General features: G+C 39.3%; 2 protein-coding genes across 6 annotated transcripts in view; both read left to right on the plus strand.

The window, feature by feature from the left end:
* Positions 1-3,907, plus strand: part of ktn1 (kinectin 1) — a 33,000-nt gene extending 29,093 nt beyond the window's left edge. For 3 of the 4 annotated variants that reach the window (XM_053632551.1, XM_053632554.1, XM_053632552.1), the window contains 7 exons: positions 189-257; positions 577-660; positions 1,572-1,655; positions 2,321-2,404; positions 2,488-2,580; positions 2,843-2,953; positions 3,355-3,907. In XM_053632551.1, the coding sequence (XP_053488526.1) occupies positions 189-257; positions 577-660; positions 1,572-1,655; positions 2,321-2,404; positions 2,488-2,580; positions 2,843-2,953; positions 3,355-3,372 (543 nt within the window). In that variant the 3' untranslated portion in view covers positions 3,373-3,907. The remainder of the gene's footprint in view (positions 1-188; positions 258-576; positions 661-1,571; positions 1,656-2,320; positions 2,405-2,487; positions 2,581-2,842; positions 2,954-3,354) is intronic. The other variant, XM_053632553.1, reaches the window with a different exon arrangement.
* A 9,944-nt stretch (positions 3,908-13,851) lies between these two features.
* The window catches only part of peli2 (pellino E3 ubiquitin protein ligase family member 2), a 28,114-nt gene continuing 22,011 nt past the window's right edge, over positions 13,852-19,954 (plus strand). For both annotated transcript variants that reach the window (XR_008386777.1, XM_053633026.1), the window contains exon 1: positions 13,852-14,384. Coding sequence is in view for 1 of the 2 variants with exons in the window: in XM_053633026.1 (XP_053489001.1) it covers positions 14,266-14,384 (119 nt within the window). In the remaining variant the exon portion in view is untranslated. The remainder of the gene's footprint in view (positions 14,385-19,954) is intronic.

Here is a 19,954-nt window from a genome sequence, read left to right on the forward strand (position 1 = left end):
GTAATATACAGTATATCCTGTCTGAATTGATGTTTGTAAAGATTTCATCACATGTTGTACGAAGAGAGGTTTTACCATTTTCTTCAGTATGAAGACACTCCACTAATGAACTATAACTCGTATTATCAATGGCGATTTAAACGTTTATTAATTAATAAATTAACTTTGATCTTGTTTTATATTCCTAGATGACTTTGAAGGTGACAATGTTGGAACAGGAAGTGGACAGACTGAGCTCAGATGGAGAACTGGAGAGTGTGAGTTTGCCAAAGAAATGTAAAGGAAAGGAAAGGGAGTGGTAGAGGAAGTTACAGAGGCTATGCCAAGTACAAAGGAAGCTTTTCCTCCCTTGACTTCTCAAATACTAATTGACATTGTGCCATCAGTTTATAGTGGAGCTCAGTGTACTTGGCAAATGTCACACATTTCATCACTTATGACACTGTTTTTATATTTACTTTGTCTTTTCACTCCTGACAAGCTGACTAGCTCTGCATGTATATGGAACAAAGATTTCTGCATGATTTGTGTTTGAGTATCCGTTAATTACTTAATTTTATTTTAATTACACTGTAGTTGAGAAGAGATAAACAGCAGCTGGAATCTGAACTGGAGAGAGCGGAGCGTGAGAGTGCCACGTACGTGTCCGAGGTCCGAGAGGTACGCAAAGTAAAATCCTGACTTGTACACGTGGTCTGCTTTGTTACGTCAGTGTCCTGTCATTTTTGCATATAACATTCATTTTTTATGCTAAACCCACCTTAGCCTTACTGTTACTGTCCCATAGAGTTTAGAACTAGTGTACTCAAATCTCAGTCCCAACAATGTTCATATTGGTTGCTGAAAAACTTGATTCATGCTGACATATAATCCAAATTATATTCAGCTGATTATACAAATCAAATTCAGTACACAAATGTCACTTAGTATGTGTTCATTACACGGTATTTAACATCTCTTATTAAATGTCATGTGTTTTGACTAGATCTGGAGTTTATAAACAAAGTAATGCGTGTAATGTCCATCAGTACTGCTAGCAGCTTAGTTTATTTATCTAGTATATGATAGTACTGTCACACGACATGAAATCTTCCCATACTTAGAATTTCACACATCCTCTTTTCCAGAAAATTTTGTGGGAGAGGCTAATTTTGTGGTTCAGAATTTTTTTTAAAGGAACTGAAATCTGATATTAAGAAATTTTGCTAATGTTGGTAACAATTGGTTCATACAAAGCAGAATAGTTATAATATAAATTAAGGCAAGAACCCACCCACACTATGCAAGTCCTTTAGCAATACACCATGTTGTACTTCCTGAACTAGAATGATCCTGCCTCAGTAATAGAGCTAAGTGATGTGTCTGATTCAGCCATAGTGCTGCGCGGTGTGTAGAATTATTGGTGAATATTGCAGACCAGCAGATATAGCAGAGATACCATTCAGTTCTCTCGACTTAAGCTCATCAGATTCTAAAAAGATTCGGTTTGCCATCCTTACTTCAGGTCTGCTTTAAAATACCCCCCAACCCCATACACACTTACCCCAGTCACTTGTCCAACTTCATTTCAGCTTAAAGATCTCTTGACCGAGTTACAAAGTAAGCTCGATGGCTCCTATACAGAGGCCGTCAGGCAGAATGAGGAGCTGAATTTGGTAAGCGCTCGTCCCCATGCGGTAATATCTCTCTGCTCTTCTCAATCTGAGCTAGTACATGGTCAAGAGACCTAACCAACTACTACCTTTTTACCTTCTTGTTCTATGGGGCAGGACCTACACAGCTTGCTTTCTGCAACTCTTTCTTTAGAGCACACCTTGAGATACACATAGACTTGTCCTGTTTTTCTCTCTGACTCACTCACAGCATTAACATATTTGTCTTTACTGTCTACTTATACTACCTCTCTAAACATTGTGTTAGTTGGTTGTGCTTGTTCTTTGCAGTCATTTCTACAGCTTATCAAATATTCTTTTGTGAATCTTTTAGTAATTTGAACATGACTTCCTTAATGAATTCACATTTATTACCTTAATTCAATTATGGAAAAATGCTGCACAACTACACGGGTCAATACTTGTTTTACAGAATTTGTTTCTAATTCCAAGCATAACATAATGCTGCAGCCATGATAAACAGAACTTGCTTGCTTTGACTAGCCAGGAATGTTTTTTTCCTTCTTTTTTTTTCTTTTAAATGACTTTTGCCACTCTTGATGCCAGAATTTGTTGTGATAAGATAAAGAATCTGATGAAGAATTAAACAGATGAAGATGAAGAGTTGAGAAGTTCACACTTGGTTGCTTTGGTCTTTTCTGTTCTAGCTGAAGACACAGCTGTCTGAGACTCTGGGGAAGCTGGAGATGGAGGAGAATGAGCGACTGAAAGTGGCTGGAGATCTCTACAAGGTAAAGTATAGAGTTCAGTAAGATATGCTCTGTCATGTATGTTGGCCTTTACATTATTCTGACTAATTTTTATATCCTGACAGGCACAACAGTCTCTGGAGCTGATCCAGGAGGAGATCTTAAAGGAAGTGGGGCAGAGCAACCTGATCCAGAACAGTAGCCTAACCACTGAGGCGGTGAGGAGGCTTCTTCCCAAATTTCTGATTATACACCATTTACTGTTTCAATTGATGCAACCTTTCTTAGATAAAGTCCATTGTGAAGGCACTGATGGTCACAGATCCCAGGGTGGGATGGTTTGCTATCTCAGGGTTAATTATGGTGTTGTGTGTGACATGAATAAGAACAGCGGCATTAAAATAAGATTTTTGTTTTTGGTTGTTTGAGATTTTATGTTTCTGAAAACGATTAGTAAATTTGCTACCATTTCTTTCGCAGGAAGAGATCGAGCACAAGGAGAAGATGGCTGCAGGGTTGAACCAGACAGTGCAGGAATTACAGGAATTACTACAGGCCCTCAACCGACAACTTACCAAGGGACAAGAGAGGGTGAGGCCATTATTCCAGGGATGGACAAATCATAAATTCATTAGCTAGCCCACTGTTCAAGTGGAAGGTCCAATGTGCTTGTGCAGTCCCATGTTATACATTCTATGGCCAAAAGTATGTGGACACCCAGCCCTCATACCCATATGTGTTATTTGGACATCCCATTCAAGATTTAGTCCTGCCTTTGCTGTTGTTATAATAACCTCCATTCTTCTGTAAAGCCCTGCTTTACTCATACATTCTCTACACATTCCTATGCATGAAAACCCTCAGAAGAAAATGGTACAGGACTTTTTAGTCTCTAATGCCTCTCTTTACACACATTTAACCTCTCTTTACACACATTTACATAAAATGGCTTCAAGTGACATCTGATTTTTGTTTTCTGTGTCTTGTTTTAGTGTGACGGAGACAAGTAGCTGAGAAAGTAGGGACAGTCTGTCTTCTGAAGGCCAGTTCTATTCTACCCACAGCAGATACCCCATTAAACTCTGGCTCTCCTGTTTCCCTTCACACCTGATCTGATGTGTGCTCTCTAAACCCACAGCACTGACCCAGCCCCATCGAAGAAGAGCAGGGATTGGCCCAAGCGTGGCCACATACACTCCATGAACCAATCCATCTGGATCCCTTTTCCTGACTATCAGTTTCTCTACAGTGGCATTCCTTATTGTCAGTAGAGTTTGCCAGAGCTAAGCCATCCGAATAGACACAACAGTTAGACTTGTTTGTTTTGATTCATTTTTAATCTCTTTTCGGTTGAACCACTTTGAAAACTACATATTTGTTAGTGCTCTTTGACAGAAGGGTTTTTATCCTTTCATAAAAATGAAAGTTGAGGATATGCGTGTTTTAAAGACTCTGAGATAACCGTGTACTGACTTCACTACATTTGTTTTGCAGTCTAAAGCTTGCTTAATTATACATACACACACACACACACACACACACAGAGGAACAAATACACCACACGAATTAAGTTTTCTGAATGTTATGTTTGTTTTCCAGGGTACCCTTTTTTTTTATGGCTCTGTTAATGAAAAAGGCAGCCAGGTGTCTGTTTTATGCTACACTTTAATGCCAGTGCAACAATCTGGCCGTAAAAGTCAGATACGTCTGACTTTTACGCAGCAGTTACTTCTACTGTAATATTTCTTAAGTACAAGGGAGAGGGAAAGAGGCATCTCATGATCTATTCCGTACACTCTATTTCATTAACAAGGAATATTTCAATTTTTGTTAAGCAAGTGAGCGTTATTAAAAACCGATGCTTGATAAATACGGTGTCTCGTATTGTTTTATTATGGATTCACTGAATGCAATGTTGTGTAGGTAGAATCAAATGTATTAAATTCCATGGAATAAGAAATGTACCAGAAACAAACTTTAACACATTGTAAATAGATAGAATTTTAGCAGCATGAGGCCAGGCTTTTAATATTTTGGGTTGCAGTGTAACCTCTGGAGTAAGGCTTCAAAATATGATAATAGAATAATAGAAGTAGCAGCATGTAATTTAAATAAACTGCCACAGTGCACATACCTGTAGATTTCTAATTTGCACAACTAAGACAAGGATGAAATATTATCTAATAGTATAATGGTGTTCTATGTACAAATGTAATTGGATTACTAGCACTGTGTCATGTTGAACAGTAGGGGCAGTCATCCTCCAGCTCCTGCCTCACTGAACAATTCTCCTTACTGTTAAGGAAATCACTACTTTCCCTTTTATGACTCTGGGTAATTGCAGCCCCTACAGGTCTGAACATATTTGTCTAGGATAAAGAAGGTGCGGGGGGGGAAATTTAATCTTGGTGACCGTGGCATGGTTGTTGATGCCAGATGGGCACCGTTGATTTCAGAAACTGTTGATCTCCTGGGATTTTTACACGTGAGCGTTCTCTAGAGTTTACACAGCGTGGAATGAAGAACAAAACAAAAAAAGACACTCAGTGAGCATCAGTACTGTAGGTGGAAATGCCTCATTGATGAGAGAGGTCAAAGGAGAATGGCCAGACTGGTTGGAGCTGACAGGAAGTCTACAGTAACTCAAATAATTACAACTGTGATGAGCAGATAAGCAACTTAAAATGCAACATGTCAAACCTTGCATTGACTACAACAGCAGAAGACCACCTGGGTTCCACTCCTGTCAGCCAGGAATAAGAATCTGAGGATTCAGTGGGCACAAGCTCAATGAAACTGGACAGTTGAAGACTGGAAAAAGACCAGGCAAAGTTTTCTAATCTTCACCTGTCCAGTTTTGGTGAACTTGTGACCACAGTAGCCTTAATCCAACAACAATAATCAGTGGAGTAGGAGAGGGGCGAGGCGCAAAAAAAAGATGACATGCATGTCAATGACATTTCTAAGTGACATAGTTTTGCCCCTAGACACCCAATGTAAACTGATTACTGACTTTCTGCATTCTGACTTATTTGAAGAGGTTCATGTTTTTAATTAGATTTTGGTAACATGGAAGAGTAATCCAGATCTAGGGTAAAATTGGCCATTTTATTTTGAGCTAATTTAGGACTCATTGTGAGTACTTACTTTTAATCAGACTTTCTGAGAGAGTTTTTTTCTTTTTAAAGTTCATTTTATGTAGTTCTGTGGAATCTGTATATACAGTGTATAACTATACTATACTATATATCAGCCATAGAGCTGTGAAAGCCAACAATGTGTTTGCAAATTAGTTGTTTAAGGAGTATGTATAAAGACAAGAAAAATTAAGGGGCCTAAAACAGAACCTTGCAGGAACACACTCTTTTAGAATATGATTTAGGATTGCCTTTGATGCTAACAAACTTGTAACAGTCTGTCAAGTACAATCTAAGCAAGGCAAGAACTTGTCTATTAAAACTGGTGGTGTATTTTATATATAAATGTGTCTGAAGGAAGCTGGGACGTGTCATGTGGTACACTGCATAGTTCACTTATGACTGGAGGGTCATCTATGACGTGACGGTGAGTGGTGTAAGAACACACTTCCTATTTTTGTCCAAGTTTGTATTTATCTAAAAGGGAACTAATTCAGCTTCATTCAAGAGAATTGTGTGAAGTGTCTTGCCAACACTGATCCCAAAAGTCAGAATTAGATCTTAAGGATCTTTATGAATGACTCCTGGGACATTCAGCATAACACCAATATGTCCAAAATGGGTCACTTCATTTCTATATCAAGACTGATATCACCATACACATTTGCCAAATATCAGCTCAAGTCAAATATTAAGTTGAACATGTCAAAGTAATTTTAAGTTATTTTACAAAGATTTATTTCAGTCATGACATCACAACCGTGTGGAAAATATTTCTGAGAAATAATAAGAAAGCAGTTTTTCTTGGAGGCCTTCTTGACTCATCAAACAGGATGTGCAAACAGTACAATCTAAACAGGAATTGGAACATTTTGTGCCTATCCTTAATAGGCAAGATGGACATGTTTCATGCAACCAAAACATGCAGAACTTAACTGCTTGTGCTGACATTTTGGTAATGGTATATCACATGATTCCAGCTCTGAGAAGGTTTTATCTTCAGCAGCTCTCACAGTTTTTGTGTGGCATTTATGTGAGCAAACTGTGTGCTGGTAACACTCTAGCACGTTCCAGCCTTGCATGTCATATTGCAGTCAGCTGATCCCAAACTCACCACATGGTCATGACCTCATCAGCATGGAGACTACATTCAGGCCTCACCACATAATCTGTCTAGCATAATAACAAACCAGGCCAAAGACACGTAAAAGACACACCCACTACTTAGTATGATACAAGGCACAAACAGGCACTTTTTAGTACTAAGGGTTTATACAAAGCCAGCTTAATTAGGACTCTCATGGGATATGGTTATACTGTGTAATTCTATGTTACAAAAATACAACACAATCATAACACAATTTAACAGTAAAGTAATAGAGAACTCCATTAGCTCATAAGCTTTGGTCAAGAAACTTGACAATTATTAAACGTAACTAACAAAAATAAGGAGTTGAATAATAGAAAAGAGAAACAATGAATAGTGAAAATAAATACATGGATATCTACTGGGATATACAGTAGGTACAGTACATACCAATTGGATGTCATACATATGGGACGGTGGCACAGAAGGTAGCATTGCCAACTCACAGCCCCAGGGTGTTTGGTTCCAATCCTGAACGATCTGTGAATCCCTGGATCCATGTGAATTTCCTCTTTTCTGGTTTCATCCCACCTCCCAAAAACATTCCAGTAGGTGGATTTGCTCTGCTAAATTGCCCCTAGATGTGAATATGTCTGTGAATGTGTCTGTGCATGATGCCCTGTAATATACAGTCCCCTCCAAAACTATTGGAATGGCAAGTCCAACTCTTTTTTTTTTTTGCTGTAGACTGTAGATTGAAGACATTTGGGTTTGAGATGAATATGAGAAGAGAGTTTAGAATTTCAGCTTTTATTTCCTGATATTTATATGTAGATATGTTCTATTTTGTTTAACACAGCACATTTTGTATCAGACCACCCAATTTGTAGCTGAGCAAAAATACTGGAACATGTGACTGACAGGTGTTTCTTGTTACCCGGGTGTGTCCTGTTAGACTGATTGTTGAAACAATAAATAGCTCTGAGTATCTACTCTGGGTTTTAGCCTTCAGTTTCACCTGTTAAGACTGCATGAAGATCAGAATGCTGTCTATGGGAGAAAAGCAAGCCATTTTGAAGGTGAGAAAAGATGGAAAATCAATCAGAGGCATTGTTCAAACTTTGGGCATTGCCAATACAACAATTTGGAATGTCCTGAAAAAGAAACCACTGGTGTAATGAGCAACATACTGAAGGGGTCGGCCAAGGAAAACATCAACATCTGATGAAAGAAACATTGTGAGTGATGTGAAGAAAAGCCCCAAAGCAACAGTGACCTCACCAACAACCCCCAACCTCATGGTGGTGAAGGTATCACAATACACCATTCCAAGAAAACGTCAAGTGCACAAGATGCAAACCACTCATCAGCAATACGAATCAGAAAGCCAGATTGGAATTCACAAAGAAATTCAGAGATGAACCACAAAAGTTATGGAACCAAGATTAACCTCTACCAAAGTGATGTGAAGGACAAAATGTGGAGAATGAAAGGATCTGGTCATGATCCAGAACATACAAGCTCATCTGTGAAACATGGTGGAGGTAGTGTCATGGCTTGGGCTTGCATGGCTGCTTCTGGAACAGGCTCACTAATCTTTATTAATGATGTAACTCATGATGGTAGCAGCCGAATGAATTCAGAAGTTTACAGGAACATTTTGTCTGAAAATTTATAGAGAAATGCATCCAAATTAAACCACCACGCAGCAAGACAATGAGAGACTGAAAGGATAAACCCCACAAAACAAACAACACCTGAAAGAGTCTGAAGTAAAAGCCTGGAAAAGCATCACAAAAAAAAAGAAACCAACAATTTGGTGATGTCATTAAGTCACAGTCTTGATACAGTAATTGCAAGCAAGTTATATGCAAACAAATATTAAGTGTTATTTACTTTAATTTACTTCAAGACTTATCAGTTCCGATAATTTTGCTCACCTAAAAATTGTGTGGTCTGATTCACAAGGTTCTATGTTTCATGTTCTTTAACACATCTGGATGTAAATTCCAGGAAATAAAAGCTTAAATCATAAACTCTCGTCACATAACCATCTTTTGATCTCAAACCCAAATGCCTTTGGTGTATAGCATTAATGAATTGGCCTTGCCGTTCCAATAGTTTTGGAGGGAACTCTATTCCAGGATGTACTGCTGCCTCATGCCCAGTGTTCCCAGGATGGGCTCCAGATTAAACGTGACCCTGACCAAGATAAATGGTTACTTAAGATGAATGAATGTTAGTACTGTATGTATTTTAATCAGGGTATATGTGCAGGCTATAAATGCCATAGCAAATGGAAAGGCTAAAAATAAATGTTCTTGACTGTAAATAATAGCAACACTGCATTACAGCAGTAGTCAGAGAAATTACAAAGATCAGAGAGGCCCATCTGAACTCTTCTATTTGTGCATTTATGTCCCCCTCAGTAAAACAAAACACAATTTCACTTGAATAAAACCAAGTAGACACAACAAGATGTGTTTTAAATGAAGAACCTGGCTTTAGTTAGAGTACAGTATTAGAGAGCGATATTCAGCTGTACTGTGTACTTCAGATGGCCATTTGATGGTCATTTTGTAAATGATAGAAGAGATCATAAAAAATGTCTGACCTAAGCTTGAACTGCACGAAACAACATCTTACAACGTTCCCCTTGAAGCTCTACTGTCAAACTGTTTGGCTGTAAAGCCAAACCCATCACACAGTCATGAGAGCTATATATTTGCATAAAAGGCATGTATGTGTATGAGAATAATTTTTTTTCTTCATATTCAGGAAGTTAATTTACCACAGATATAGCATCTTTTTTTAAAGCACATTTATCCATACTGTGCTTCTTCTGTATAATCATAACAACACATGAGAACAAGTGCAAGAATAAGCAGCTGGCTGTGTGCCTCAGACACGTCATCATGTAGTCCACATACCGTTTGCGTCACTATTGTGCAATCCTCTCTCTGCGGATGTGTCATGTATTCTGTCTTCCTGTTGTCCTCTATTGTGCGCACACACACACACACACACACACACACACACACACACACACAACGTATTGATTAAATCCAGCCACATATCTTTAAGCACAGTCTCCTTACATATGTTATGCATCAAGATGGTATGTAAAACAAAGACAAAATACTTTGTTGGGGGCTGTGTGTGTGTGTGTGCGTGTGCGTGTGTGTGTGTGTGTGTGTGTGTGTGTGTGCGCGCGCGTGTGCTTTTAAGGCTGGAACAATATATTAGAATAAATTTTTTTTTCTCCATTACATTTTTGCACAATAGAAACACAGTAGTAGATATAAATAGATTTTGGACTAGTGATATGGTGTTTATAGCATATTAATATACAGTACCAGTACACTCCAGTAATGTACCAGTACACGCCACTAGTGTTGCTGTGGTCCAACACTCCAACAGGAGTGAACTGGATAAACATGATATTAGATACAAAGGGAGTAAAATTTCAGACTAGCCTGCTTTATTACCAACAGATTGAAATTAAAGTAATTCTGGTGTGTTTCATCATAGTAGTACCCTAAATGCTGAGGTTTTTTTTTGTATAAATGATAAGTTTTTTTCATATAAACATTTGACAAATTAAAGGGAAAACCAGATATACAAGAAGTATAGATGTGTCCAGACAGGTGTATGCCATGATACAATTAAGCAGTTAACATTCATCTATGCTCTGTAGCATGTATAAAATGTCGAGCACGGGCATAAGTCATCAATTTTGGATCAAGATAGCAATATGAAAAGATCCAACTGACTGTGAAAGGTTCATTACTTGGGCTGGCTTGCAGGAACATCCATCACCAAGAGTACACAGCTGTTAAAAGAGACATTTTCATTTAGGTCTGTGAGAAACTCATCAGTAAATAGAGTTGGAAACTGTGGTCAAAAAAGTACATTCAGTGACTGTGATGCTTGTGCATTAATGCAATGTGTAAGAAAAATGGAAGAGCAACTGTTCTTCAGGTGACTAAGCATATCAATGCAGGACATGAGCAAAATGTCAGCAAGATAGGGAGGGATATTATAATAGGGTTGCAGTGCATAAACCCCTCATTACAATGACAAATGCACATTTGAGAGTTGGAAAAACCTGATCTGGTCATTTTTTTCTACACAAGTGGGAACCAAGAGAACGGTACCAGTCTCAATACTCGACAGGTCCAGTGGTTCTGCTATACTGTCAGGGGCATTTTGTTGGCATGGTTTGAGTCCACGTGTCTCCTCAGAGAGAAGAGTTACTGCAAAACAATACAAAGTTATTTTCACTGATCACCTTTATCTTTTAATGAAACATTTCTGTCCTGGTAGGAATGGTCTCTTCCAGGATGACAATACCTCCATCCACAGAGCATGAGGGATCACTAAATGGTTTGTAAAAAATATAAAGGATTATGTAAATAAAATGCTCTGGCTTTTTGCAGTCACCCCAACTGAACATCTATGGGATGTTTTACACGTGTGTGTGTATATAAAATTACATCATTAAAAAAAGAAGAAGAAGAAAAAAAACAGTTTTCATTCATACAACTAATGTAATGACATTGCTCAATAATACACACTTTTTGTGATGAACACACATTCCCATCTGAAGCCATGTTGTTTTTGCATATAGGGGTCAGAGGAAGAAAAGGTGAAAGAAAAACAACCTTTAAAAAAAAAAGGCAGCAACAGGTCAGATCGGAGGTGACACATTCATCAGGGATGTGTGAACAACTGCAGTGACGACAACGGACATGGAGGAATCGGACAACAGATAGACTAACCCCAAACTTAAGTGACATGACCACTTTGGAAAAAGTTACAAATCTTCTGCTGCAGTGGGTGCACAGCAACATTCACTGCAAAATCCCACCCTCCCATTTTGACCACCTAAACATAACCCCTAATCCTACCCTCAAAATCCCTTCCGCTATTATTGTTGGCACTGCTGTTTTTCTTGTTGTTAGTAAGTATTCTCACTATTACTTCCATTATGTCCACTGCTGTTAGTATTGTTCTTATTAATATTTCTGATTATTATCTCATTATTGTTTATTTTTACTATTGTTTTTGTCAGTGTCACTGTTGATAATGATATTAATATTAACATATGATAATAGTTATTTATATTTGATAGTTATTGATAGATAATTAATAGTTTTGGTGGCTCTCTCTGTTTTCCTTGGCAGTTCTATAGGACATTGGTTTTCTGTGGGATCCATGAAGCATATCCAGTAGGTCCATTATTTTATTTTTGTTACAGTGATGGAAATCAAAATCCACCAAAGTGGTATTATTGAATTCTTGTAGTTATTAGTCTATTTTAATTGTCACTTGATTAAAGCAGGTTTAATCCAGATCTTAATAAGTGAAAAACACATAGGCCTATAAATAAAGTCAACTCTGACCCAACACGTTCTGTCAGTGGAAAGTTCAGTTATAAAAGCTCTATGGCTCCAATAAATAGCAACAATATTTTTGTACACATTTGAAGAATAATCTTTTATATTAGATAATTTAAGAATAAATCTGTGCCGACAGATCCTTTGGAATTCTTTTTAAAACAGCTAAAAGGGTTCTTGGTGGGGAAAAGTTTGAGAACCCCTGCTATGGTCTGGTGTTTCCTAGATTTACTAAGCTAGAACAGCCTGGGGAAGCATGTTAGGACAAACAGCAGTTACAGAGCAAATGGCTCATTCATGTGCAATCATCTGCTGAAAAGCAAAAGGACAGCAGTTGTGACTATTCACTAAGCACCAACAACACAGAACTGTGCAGTGATGGGTGACACTATTAATCAACAGTTCTGAAACGTCATGAGGATTTTACACATATATTACCACTGTAAAAAATTATTATTCAATATATACAGTATGTATATCACCCAGAGTGTATGTTACATTTGAGGGTGAGTTTACATGCAGCAGTTTATCCATCTATCCATTTTCCATACCGGTTATCCTACACAGGGTCGTGGGGAGTCTGGAGTCTATCCCAGGGAATTCAGGGCACAAGGTGCCTGGGTGCCAACCCATCTCAGGGCACAATCACACACCCATTCACACACTATGTGAATAATTTGGAAATGCCAATCAGCCTACAATGACTGTATTTGGACTGGGGGAGGAAACCCCCAAAGCAAGGGGAGAACATGCAAGCTCCGCACACACAGGGCAGATGCGGGATTTAAAGCCCCAACCCCAGAGGTGCAAGACAAATGTGCTAACTACTAAACTACCATGCCCCCCTCGCAGCAGTCTAATAAATCATTATGCCAATTTTCTGTCAAAAGCTCAACTTATTACAGTTTAAATTAATTGTTTTTTTTAAAGACATCTATAGTATATTTAGGTAACAGCCTACATACTGGGTAATATGGTGGCACTGTAGGTAACATTGCTACCTCACAGCTCCAGGATCCCTAGTTCGATCCTGAGCTTTTGTTACTCGTTGTGTAGAGTTTCGCATGTTCTCTCCTTGTCTGTATGGATGTTCTCCAGGTTCTCTAGTTTCATCCCACCTCCCAAAAACATGTAGGTGGCTACCCTATATTGCCCAGAGATGTGAATGAATACGCCATAATGTGTGCATGGTTCCTGGTCCAGGGTGTATTCTCAACTCGAGCCCAGTCTTCCTAGGATAGGATCTGGATCCACTGCAACTCTGACCAGGATAAAGTGCTTTACTGAAGATAATGTTGGGTAATTTAGTGACACATTATGTCTAAAAGTGAAACGTGCTCAGGGTGCACATATGCAATACCACTATAGAAAACGAACAGACATTTCCCCAGTGTTTTATGCCAGAATGCTGCTTTAGCACATTAATACTCCCATAGCACACAAAAAAAGAAAAACATGTCTGGACGTCTTCAATTCCCTCTTGACCTATTCAATCACTGCATGGATCAATTTTATACTCTCCTGAGGTGGAAATAGCTATATGAGGCTAATCTGCTCTAATCCTGGCATCCTGCAGATACCGCTTATGTTTGTTAAAGATCAAATGACTACTAGTTCATCTAATTAATCAGATGGTAATACTATACAACATGGTATATACGACTGAGTACACTCGAGAAAGGTTTTCCCCCGAGCGCCGAGCTACACATATGGTGTGACTATCCCTTTAAAAAATTCCTAATTTTACTCTTTGTTTACATAATTGAAGGTGCCGCCTCAGACCGTGGCGCGCTTGGACTGTGCCATTGGAGGGAGAACCTTCGATTTGGCTCGAGATTGTTTCATTGAACGGAAACATTTGTACACAGATGATATAATTAAAAAAACAATGTTAATATTTGATTACACTCACAACGCAATCCTTGTCGAGAGTAGTTAGACATTTTCTATTATTTTTTAGATTTCTCCCCGCCGCTCTCCCCGTTTAAAGTAGGCGAGAGTGAATGGTACAGTCCACCCCCTACCGTGTAGCCTAATGTTTTTCCACTTGGCAGAAAGCGATCGAAACACGAAGTTGCTCGTTTATTTATGATACTGGGGAATGTTTTGTAAAACATTTGAACTATTCAGCCTGTATCTGGTGTATAAGAGTACTGGGTTTATTTAGTAAAAGCTAGAAACTTGAGTGGGGGCGGAAAAGAGGCGGAAAATGGCCGTTAGCCGCGTCCTTTGAAGTATTTGTGCTGTGATCTTTTTTTTCCTCTGGATTGGAGCTACTAAATGCAGAGCGAGGAGCGGCCGCTTATTGAGGTGAACAGCCTGATGTTTTCTCCGGGTCAGGAGGAGACCTGTGCACCCACCAAAGAGCTTGTAAAGTACGGGGAACTGGTTGTTCTCGGGTGAGTTTGATGATAATAATCAACCGTCCCCGTCTCCCCCAAACCCACTTCCAGGAGGAACTTTAAGTTATCTAATCGCTTGTATCTGATCAGACACGGAGGAGATCTCGAGCAGCCGGATTTCCTTCTAACGCTAACAACACCGAGACTGTCAGCCGCTTTACTTTGGGCAAAACCTTATCAAATTCTTACTAAACATATCCACGGAATCGGTTTGTTTTTGTCCAGGAGATATTCTGGACTGAAATTCACTCTCTCGCGTTACTCACGACCCGAGACACGTGCTTTTCTCCCAGTTTTCAGCAGGAATAACGCGCATTTAGTTCCGCGTGCGTCTGCCATGATGGAGAGACGATTATTTCGCTCTCGCAGAGCTTTAAGCAAGTCAGCGCCTCCTGTTTGGGGTTAAATCTCGGGGTTTCTGCGTTTGCAGCTGTTGTTAATTTACTGTGTTGCGTTATTTGGACACAGTCACTCCGGAAGTCCCACACAGATTCAGGACTGTGGAGGAATTCGGAAGTCGTTTTAATCTCTTTCCTCTTTCCTCCCCTGTGATCAGCCTACGGTTATTTCTTTTTCCTCTTTCTGCTTCTTTTTAAACAGTCTGTCTTTCTTTACAGCCCCATTGTAAATGTAAGAGTTATGACAGCCTTTCTAGAAGGTTCCTGACTGTAATTGTTCTGCATGTTGCACTTGAGATCACATTTATTACAAAAGTGTTATCCTGGTCTGAGGCTTAGACAAGGGTCTGATGTTGATTGGAGAATCAGGAATGTCTTCACACCTCATCATTTATTATTATTATTATTATTATTATTATTATATGACCGATTTAGTTTTCGTTACCCAGTTTCAGGCGTGACATCAGTACCAGGCTTGTTCTTGTCCTGCCTGGTCGTCCCCCCCGACCCCCCCATAGCTAGATCTGCCTGGCACGGGAGCCTGGCACACTTTGGGGGTAGGGACTGAGGCTGAAAGAGTGTATTATTGATCTGGGCACAGGAACTGTGTCCCCTCAGTCCTGCTGTCTCTGTTCATTGTCCTCACTGGCCTGACTGGCCTTATTGATAGGGTTTTGTGGGATCCTACCAGCCTCTTCGAAGCAACACCTCTGGCAGGACATCTTGATTTCCATTGACTGATCTCTGTAGGTGGAACGGAGGAAAAAGGATCTCTCTGAGCCATTGACTCATTCAGTGTCATGTGTCAGGCTTGTTTCTGAAATGGCTTTCATCTCTGTGACCTGAGAAGGGCTGATTGAGTTCTGAGAACATGTTTTTAGACAGTTTGAGGATTTAACTCATGACAGAAACATACTATGTTCATTTTGCCGTGTGATGAAAAAGATTCACTGTACACAGTTTTAAACAAGTATGTTTATTTCAGTTTCAGGGAATGTTTCATGTTAGATATTTAAGGCTCTAATTGAAAACACTGGGGAGTTGTGTTCATGTGCAGGACAGTGTTAAATTCACACCAGTTGTGTTTAGACTGCTTTATGTCAGACACAAATTCCTGCCATAAGGTTCAGCTAGAGTAATGTGTCTGGATTAGTTTAACAAACCTGTGAAATCCCCCCTCTCCAGTGAGGTTTGTTGATTTGTGGTGAGAAGTGAGACTGGCTCTGTGGGAATGACCCCTGACTGCAGGACAGGTGCAGCTGATCACTTCCGTAGAGGATTCTGTCTCAAAAGAGAAAGGATTACAATGAGCTACATAGAACTGAGCTCCTCTCTGAGAGAAAATGCCATGGAGATTTCCACCACATTCACTTCTCTGGTTCGGACTCTTGTTCCTGTGGATCTTTTCATTTCTATAAAGAGTTTTAGCTGGAGAAGTCAGAATCAGACTCGGGAGGTTTTCCCCAGATGTATATCAGTCCATACAGTTTGTTAAAAATGTGCGATGCAATTTGAGGATTTTTTTGTGTCCTTTTTTTTTTGCAGAAAACTACTTCAATTGGTGAAATTGCAATTGCATGAAATCGTTTTGCACGGTCTTTCACAGTGATGTTTGTTGGTAAATGAGACTTTGTAGCTCTACTCATGTTCGACGCACGTGAATCGAAGAGGTCTTTGGCTGAACGTGTGTTGTGATGATGCGTCTTGACCAGAATCTGCGGTAATTTTTAAAAATTGCAAGCTCCTGTGAAATTATATGGCGTTTCCTTGATTTTGGGTTCGTTTCTGCGATCGCAAAATACTGGAGGGACTGTTATATGTGTGTTGTGATCTCCCCAGTCTGGCTCATGACATCGCTGGTCAGTTAGGGGTGAACAAATGAAACATTTTCACCTGGGACAGGCAGAATTCACTGCAACTATTTATTTATTTATTTATTTATATATTTATTTATTAATTAATTGTCCAGCAGACAAGTAGGTTTAACAATCAGAAAACAAAAGCCTACTTCTTATTGACTTTAGCAAAACAATTTTTTTCCTTTTGTGTCTTATTTTTAAACGCAGTGCACTTCTCAGTGGTGCATCACATCTTGATGCTGTAACTATAGTGTGTGTTTACCAATCCCACGTCCTGCTGCACTACACGCATCCGTTGAGGCACGATCTGTACTGTTTCACAACCGTTTTTACTGGGCAGGCTAATTAGCTGGAACACATTACAGACATGTTTTCATAATCAGGAACATACAGCTATGTGGAAACACTTACACATTCGAGCAGAATGAAGTGCAGCCCAAAGTCATCGTATAACTTTCCTGCTAGCACAACATACACACACTCACCTCATGGTTAAACATATCAAGAGAAAATAAAGTATGCTAGCCAGACTCAAATAATACTTTTTGTGTTCTTATGTGTGTTTGGAGACAGTGATTATACATGCTTTCATTTCTCTTAGTCTGTATTAATACTCTTAACTAGCTAGCCCCACTTTTTAGCCTAGTCAGTTATGTTTCTGAGTAGGCCTGTCGTGATAATTACTGTGTTGACTTATTGCACGATATATGGACATGACCCCGATAATTCTTGGTGACGCGATATATCGGCCATTGTATTTACATAAAAATTAATATCACCAACATTTTAGCCGATCGCGCTGTTTCTGTCATCTCGTCTGCTCTCGGAATTGGAGGCGGAGCCTGTGTGTCCACACACATAGCAGACAGCAACAGGTGAGGAGAATGTATTACTCGAGGCGTTATTTAGTGTTTTCCTGACAACTACAGCCAGTTTGGAAGATTAAGTTCAAATGGACTTGGTTTCAAAGCTGCAATCCACAGTTCAGGTGTGGGAACATTTTGGCTTTAAGCCGAATGAGAGAGGAGAGCCAATTAACGTGAACCAGATGGTATGTCGACTTTGTTTAAAAACCGTGGCAATGAAAAGAGACAATACAACTAACCTAAAAACACATCTAAAATATGACCATCCCACCCAGTCTTTCAAGTTGGGATTAAAAAAAAAAAATGCAGTTGGAGATGGAGAGCGGTCTTTCAGACAGCTATTACGGGTGCCTTTGCCCGACAGTGCAAGTATAAATGTGATGGCGTGAAGTGGCGCACGCTCACAGATAGTGTAACTTGCTAAATAGCCAGAGTGATGCAGCAAATAAACACGGTCGACAAACCAGCATTTAAACTATGCTGCAAACTTTTGACAGGCAATACGAATCGCCAAAGAATACGTCAAACTGCCATTCCAGCCTCGTACAACAAAGTGAAGGATGACATTCGGAAGGAGAGAGAAGACTTTTCTCCTTTTACTCTGCTATTACAGATATGCGGTCAAAATCAAATATGACCCCTTTACTAACAAAGGTTTATTTAGGATATAAAACTTTTTTGACATTCCATGCCTTCACTTATGCTGCACTCACAAATGGGAAGTCTGACATTTTCATGCAGAATTATGTCTTTTTTTTTTTTTTTTTTTTTTTTTTTTAAATGTCTGTGCATTCAAGTTACAAAGTGCGGGGGGTCCCTCCATGTTCGTCTTTTGTTAGAAACAAGCTAGCCAGCTAACTGTGATGAGTGATTTATATTTTCCACCTAAAAACAGTGAATTGTGCAGTCAGTCTTCTATATTTATCAAGCAAATATGTCTGTAGGTTGATTGATCTTAAATAAATACTAGTGTGTGTGTATGTACAGCAAACTCATTTAAAGGTAAGAAGGGCCACTTTGTTTGCTGCTGCTGTGGGCAGCCATATTGATTTGAAGTCACTTGCTGAACTCTGAGTTGAGGACACCATCCCAATTTCCCAAGTAAAAACTTCAGGTTGAGGTGGGGTTTTCTTCGGTTTTCCTAGTTGGAAGTCTGGAATAGTCCTTTGGTTGAATACGGTATTGTCGAGAGTGGCCACTGCATCACATAAATAAAAAGACTGAGTGGTTTGGGTGAAATTTTTTAAATGGTATTGTGACTTAGTCTGGAATATTTTCCTATGATTAAGAATCCAATACATTTCCGCAGTTGCTAGACACATTGTTTATTTAGACAAGGATATCTAGTGTAATAAAAAAAACGTGACTTAAAAGCTTTACAAAAATAAAAATCAAGACTCAAGAAACAGTAAAACGTGTATTTTTATTTGTTCGAATATAAAATCCAACTGAAAAACAAGTTCCAAAACAAGTCGAGCAGGTGCTGCATTACAGCCAAGGCTCACACGGGCAACAGCGGTAGAAGTCAGCGAAACTCAGGCCAGATGAAGTTAGTACGTTTGCACTAAGCTGAAAAAACAGCCAGCCCTAATGACTCTGAGCCGAAATCAACCCAAACTCCTGTGAGAGTAGCTGCAGTTCTGTCATGTGCATCCAATTCAATAAAATTTTATTTGCCTTTATTTTTAACAAGGCATATTGTCACAAAGCAGTTTCACAGAAATATGTACGACCCCAATTCCAAACAAGTTGAGACTGCATGGAAAATGCAAAAAAACAAACAAAGAGTCCTCAGTTCACCCTGTACTCTATTGAAAGCACATTAACATTATTTGATGTATTACTTTGTGAATTTAATTTATTTTTGAAAATATACACTCATTACAAATTTGATGACTGCAACACACTCCAAAAAAGTTGGGACAGTCGACTGTTTCCCACTGTGTAACATCGCCTTTTCTGTTAATAACACTTATTAAGTGTTTGGGACTGAAGGCACAAGTTGGTTAAGTTTAGCAAGCTTAATTTTCCTCCATTCATCCGTGATGCATTTTTTTCAGCTGCACAACTGGGCGGGGCCTTCGTTGCCTTATTTTGTGCTTCATAATGCGCCACACGTTCTCAATCAGAGACAGGTCAGCACTGCAGGCAGGCCATGCTAGCACCCGCACTCTCTGCTTAAGCAACTATGCGCTTGTAATACGGGCAGAATATGGTTTGACGTCCTGCTCTGGATACATATGTTGCTCCAAAATGTGTACATATCTTTCTGTATTAATGATGCCCTCACAGATGTACAATTTACCCATGCCATGGGCACTGACACACCCTCATACCATGAAAGACTCTGGCTTTTGGACCTGACGCTGATAGCAGCTTGGATGGTCCTTTTCCTCTTTGGCTCGGAGAACATGACAGCTGTTATGTCCAAAAACCACAAAACA

This window comes from Ictalurus furcatus, chromosome 9 (genome assembly GCF_023375685.1).
Source record: "Ictalurus furcatus strain D&B chromosome 9, Billie_1.0, whole genome shotgun sequence".
NCBI classification, from domain to species: Eukaryota; Metazoa; Chordata; class Actinopteri; order Siluriformes; family Ictaluridae; genus Ictalurus; species Ictalurus furcatus.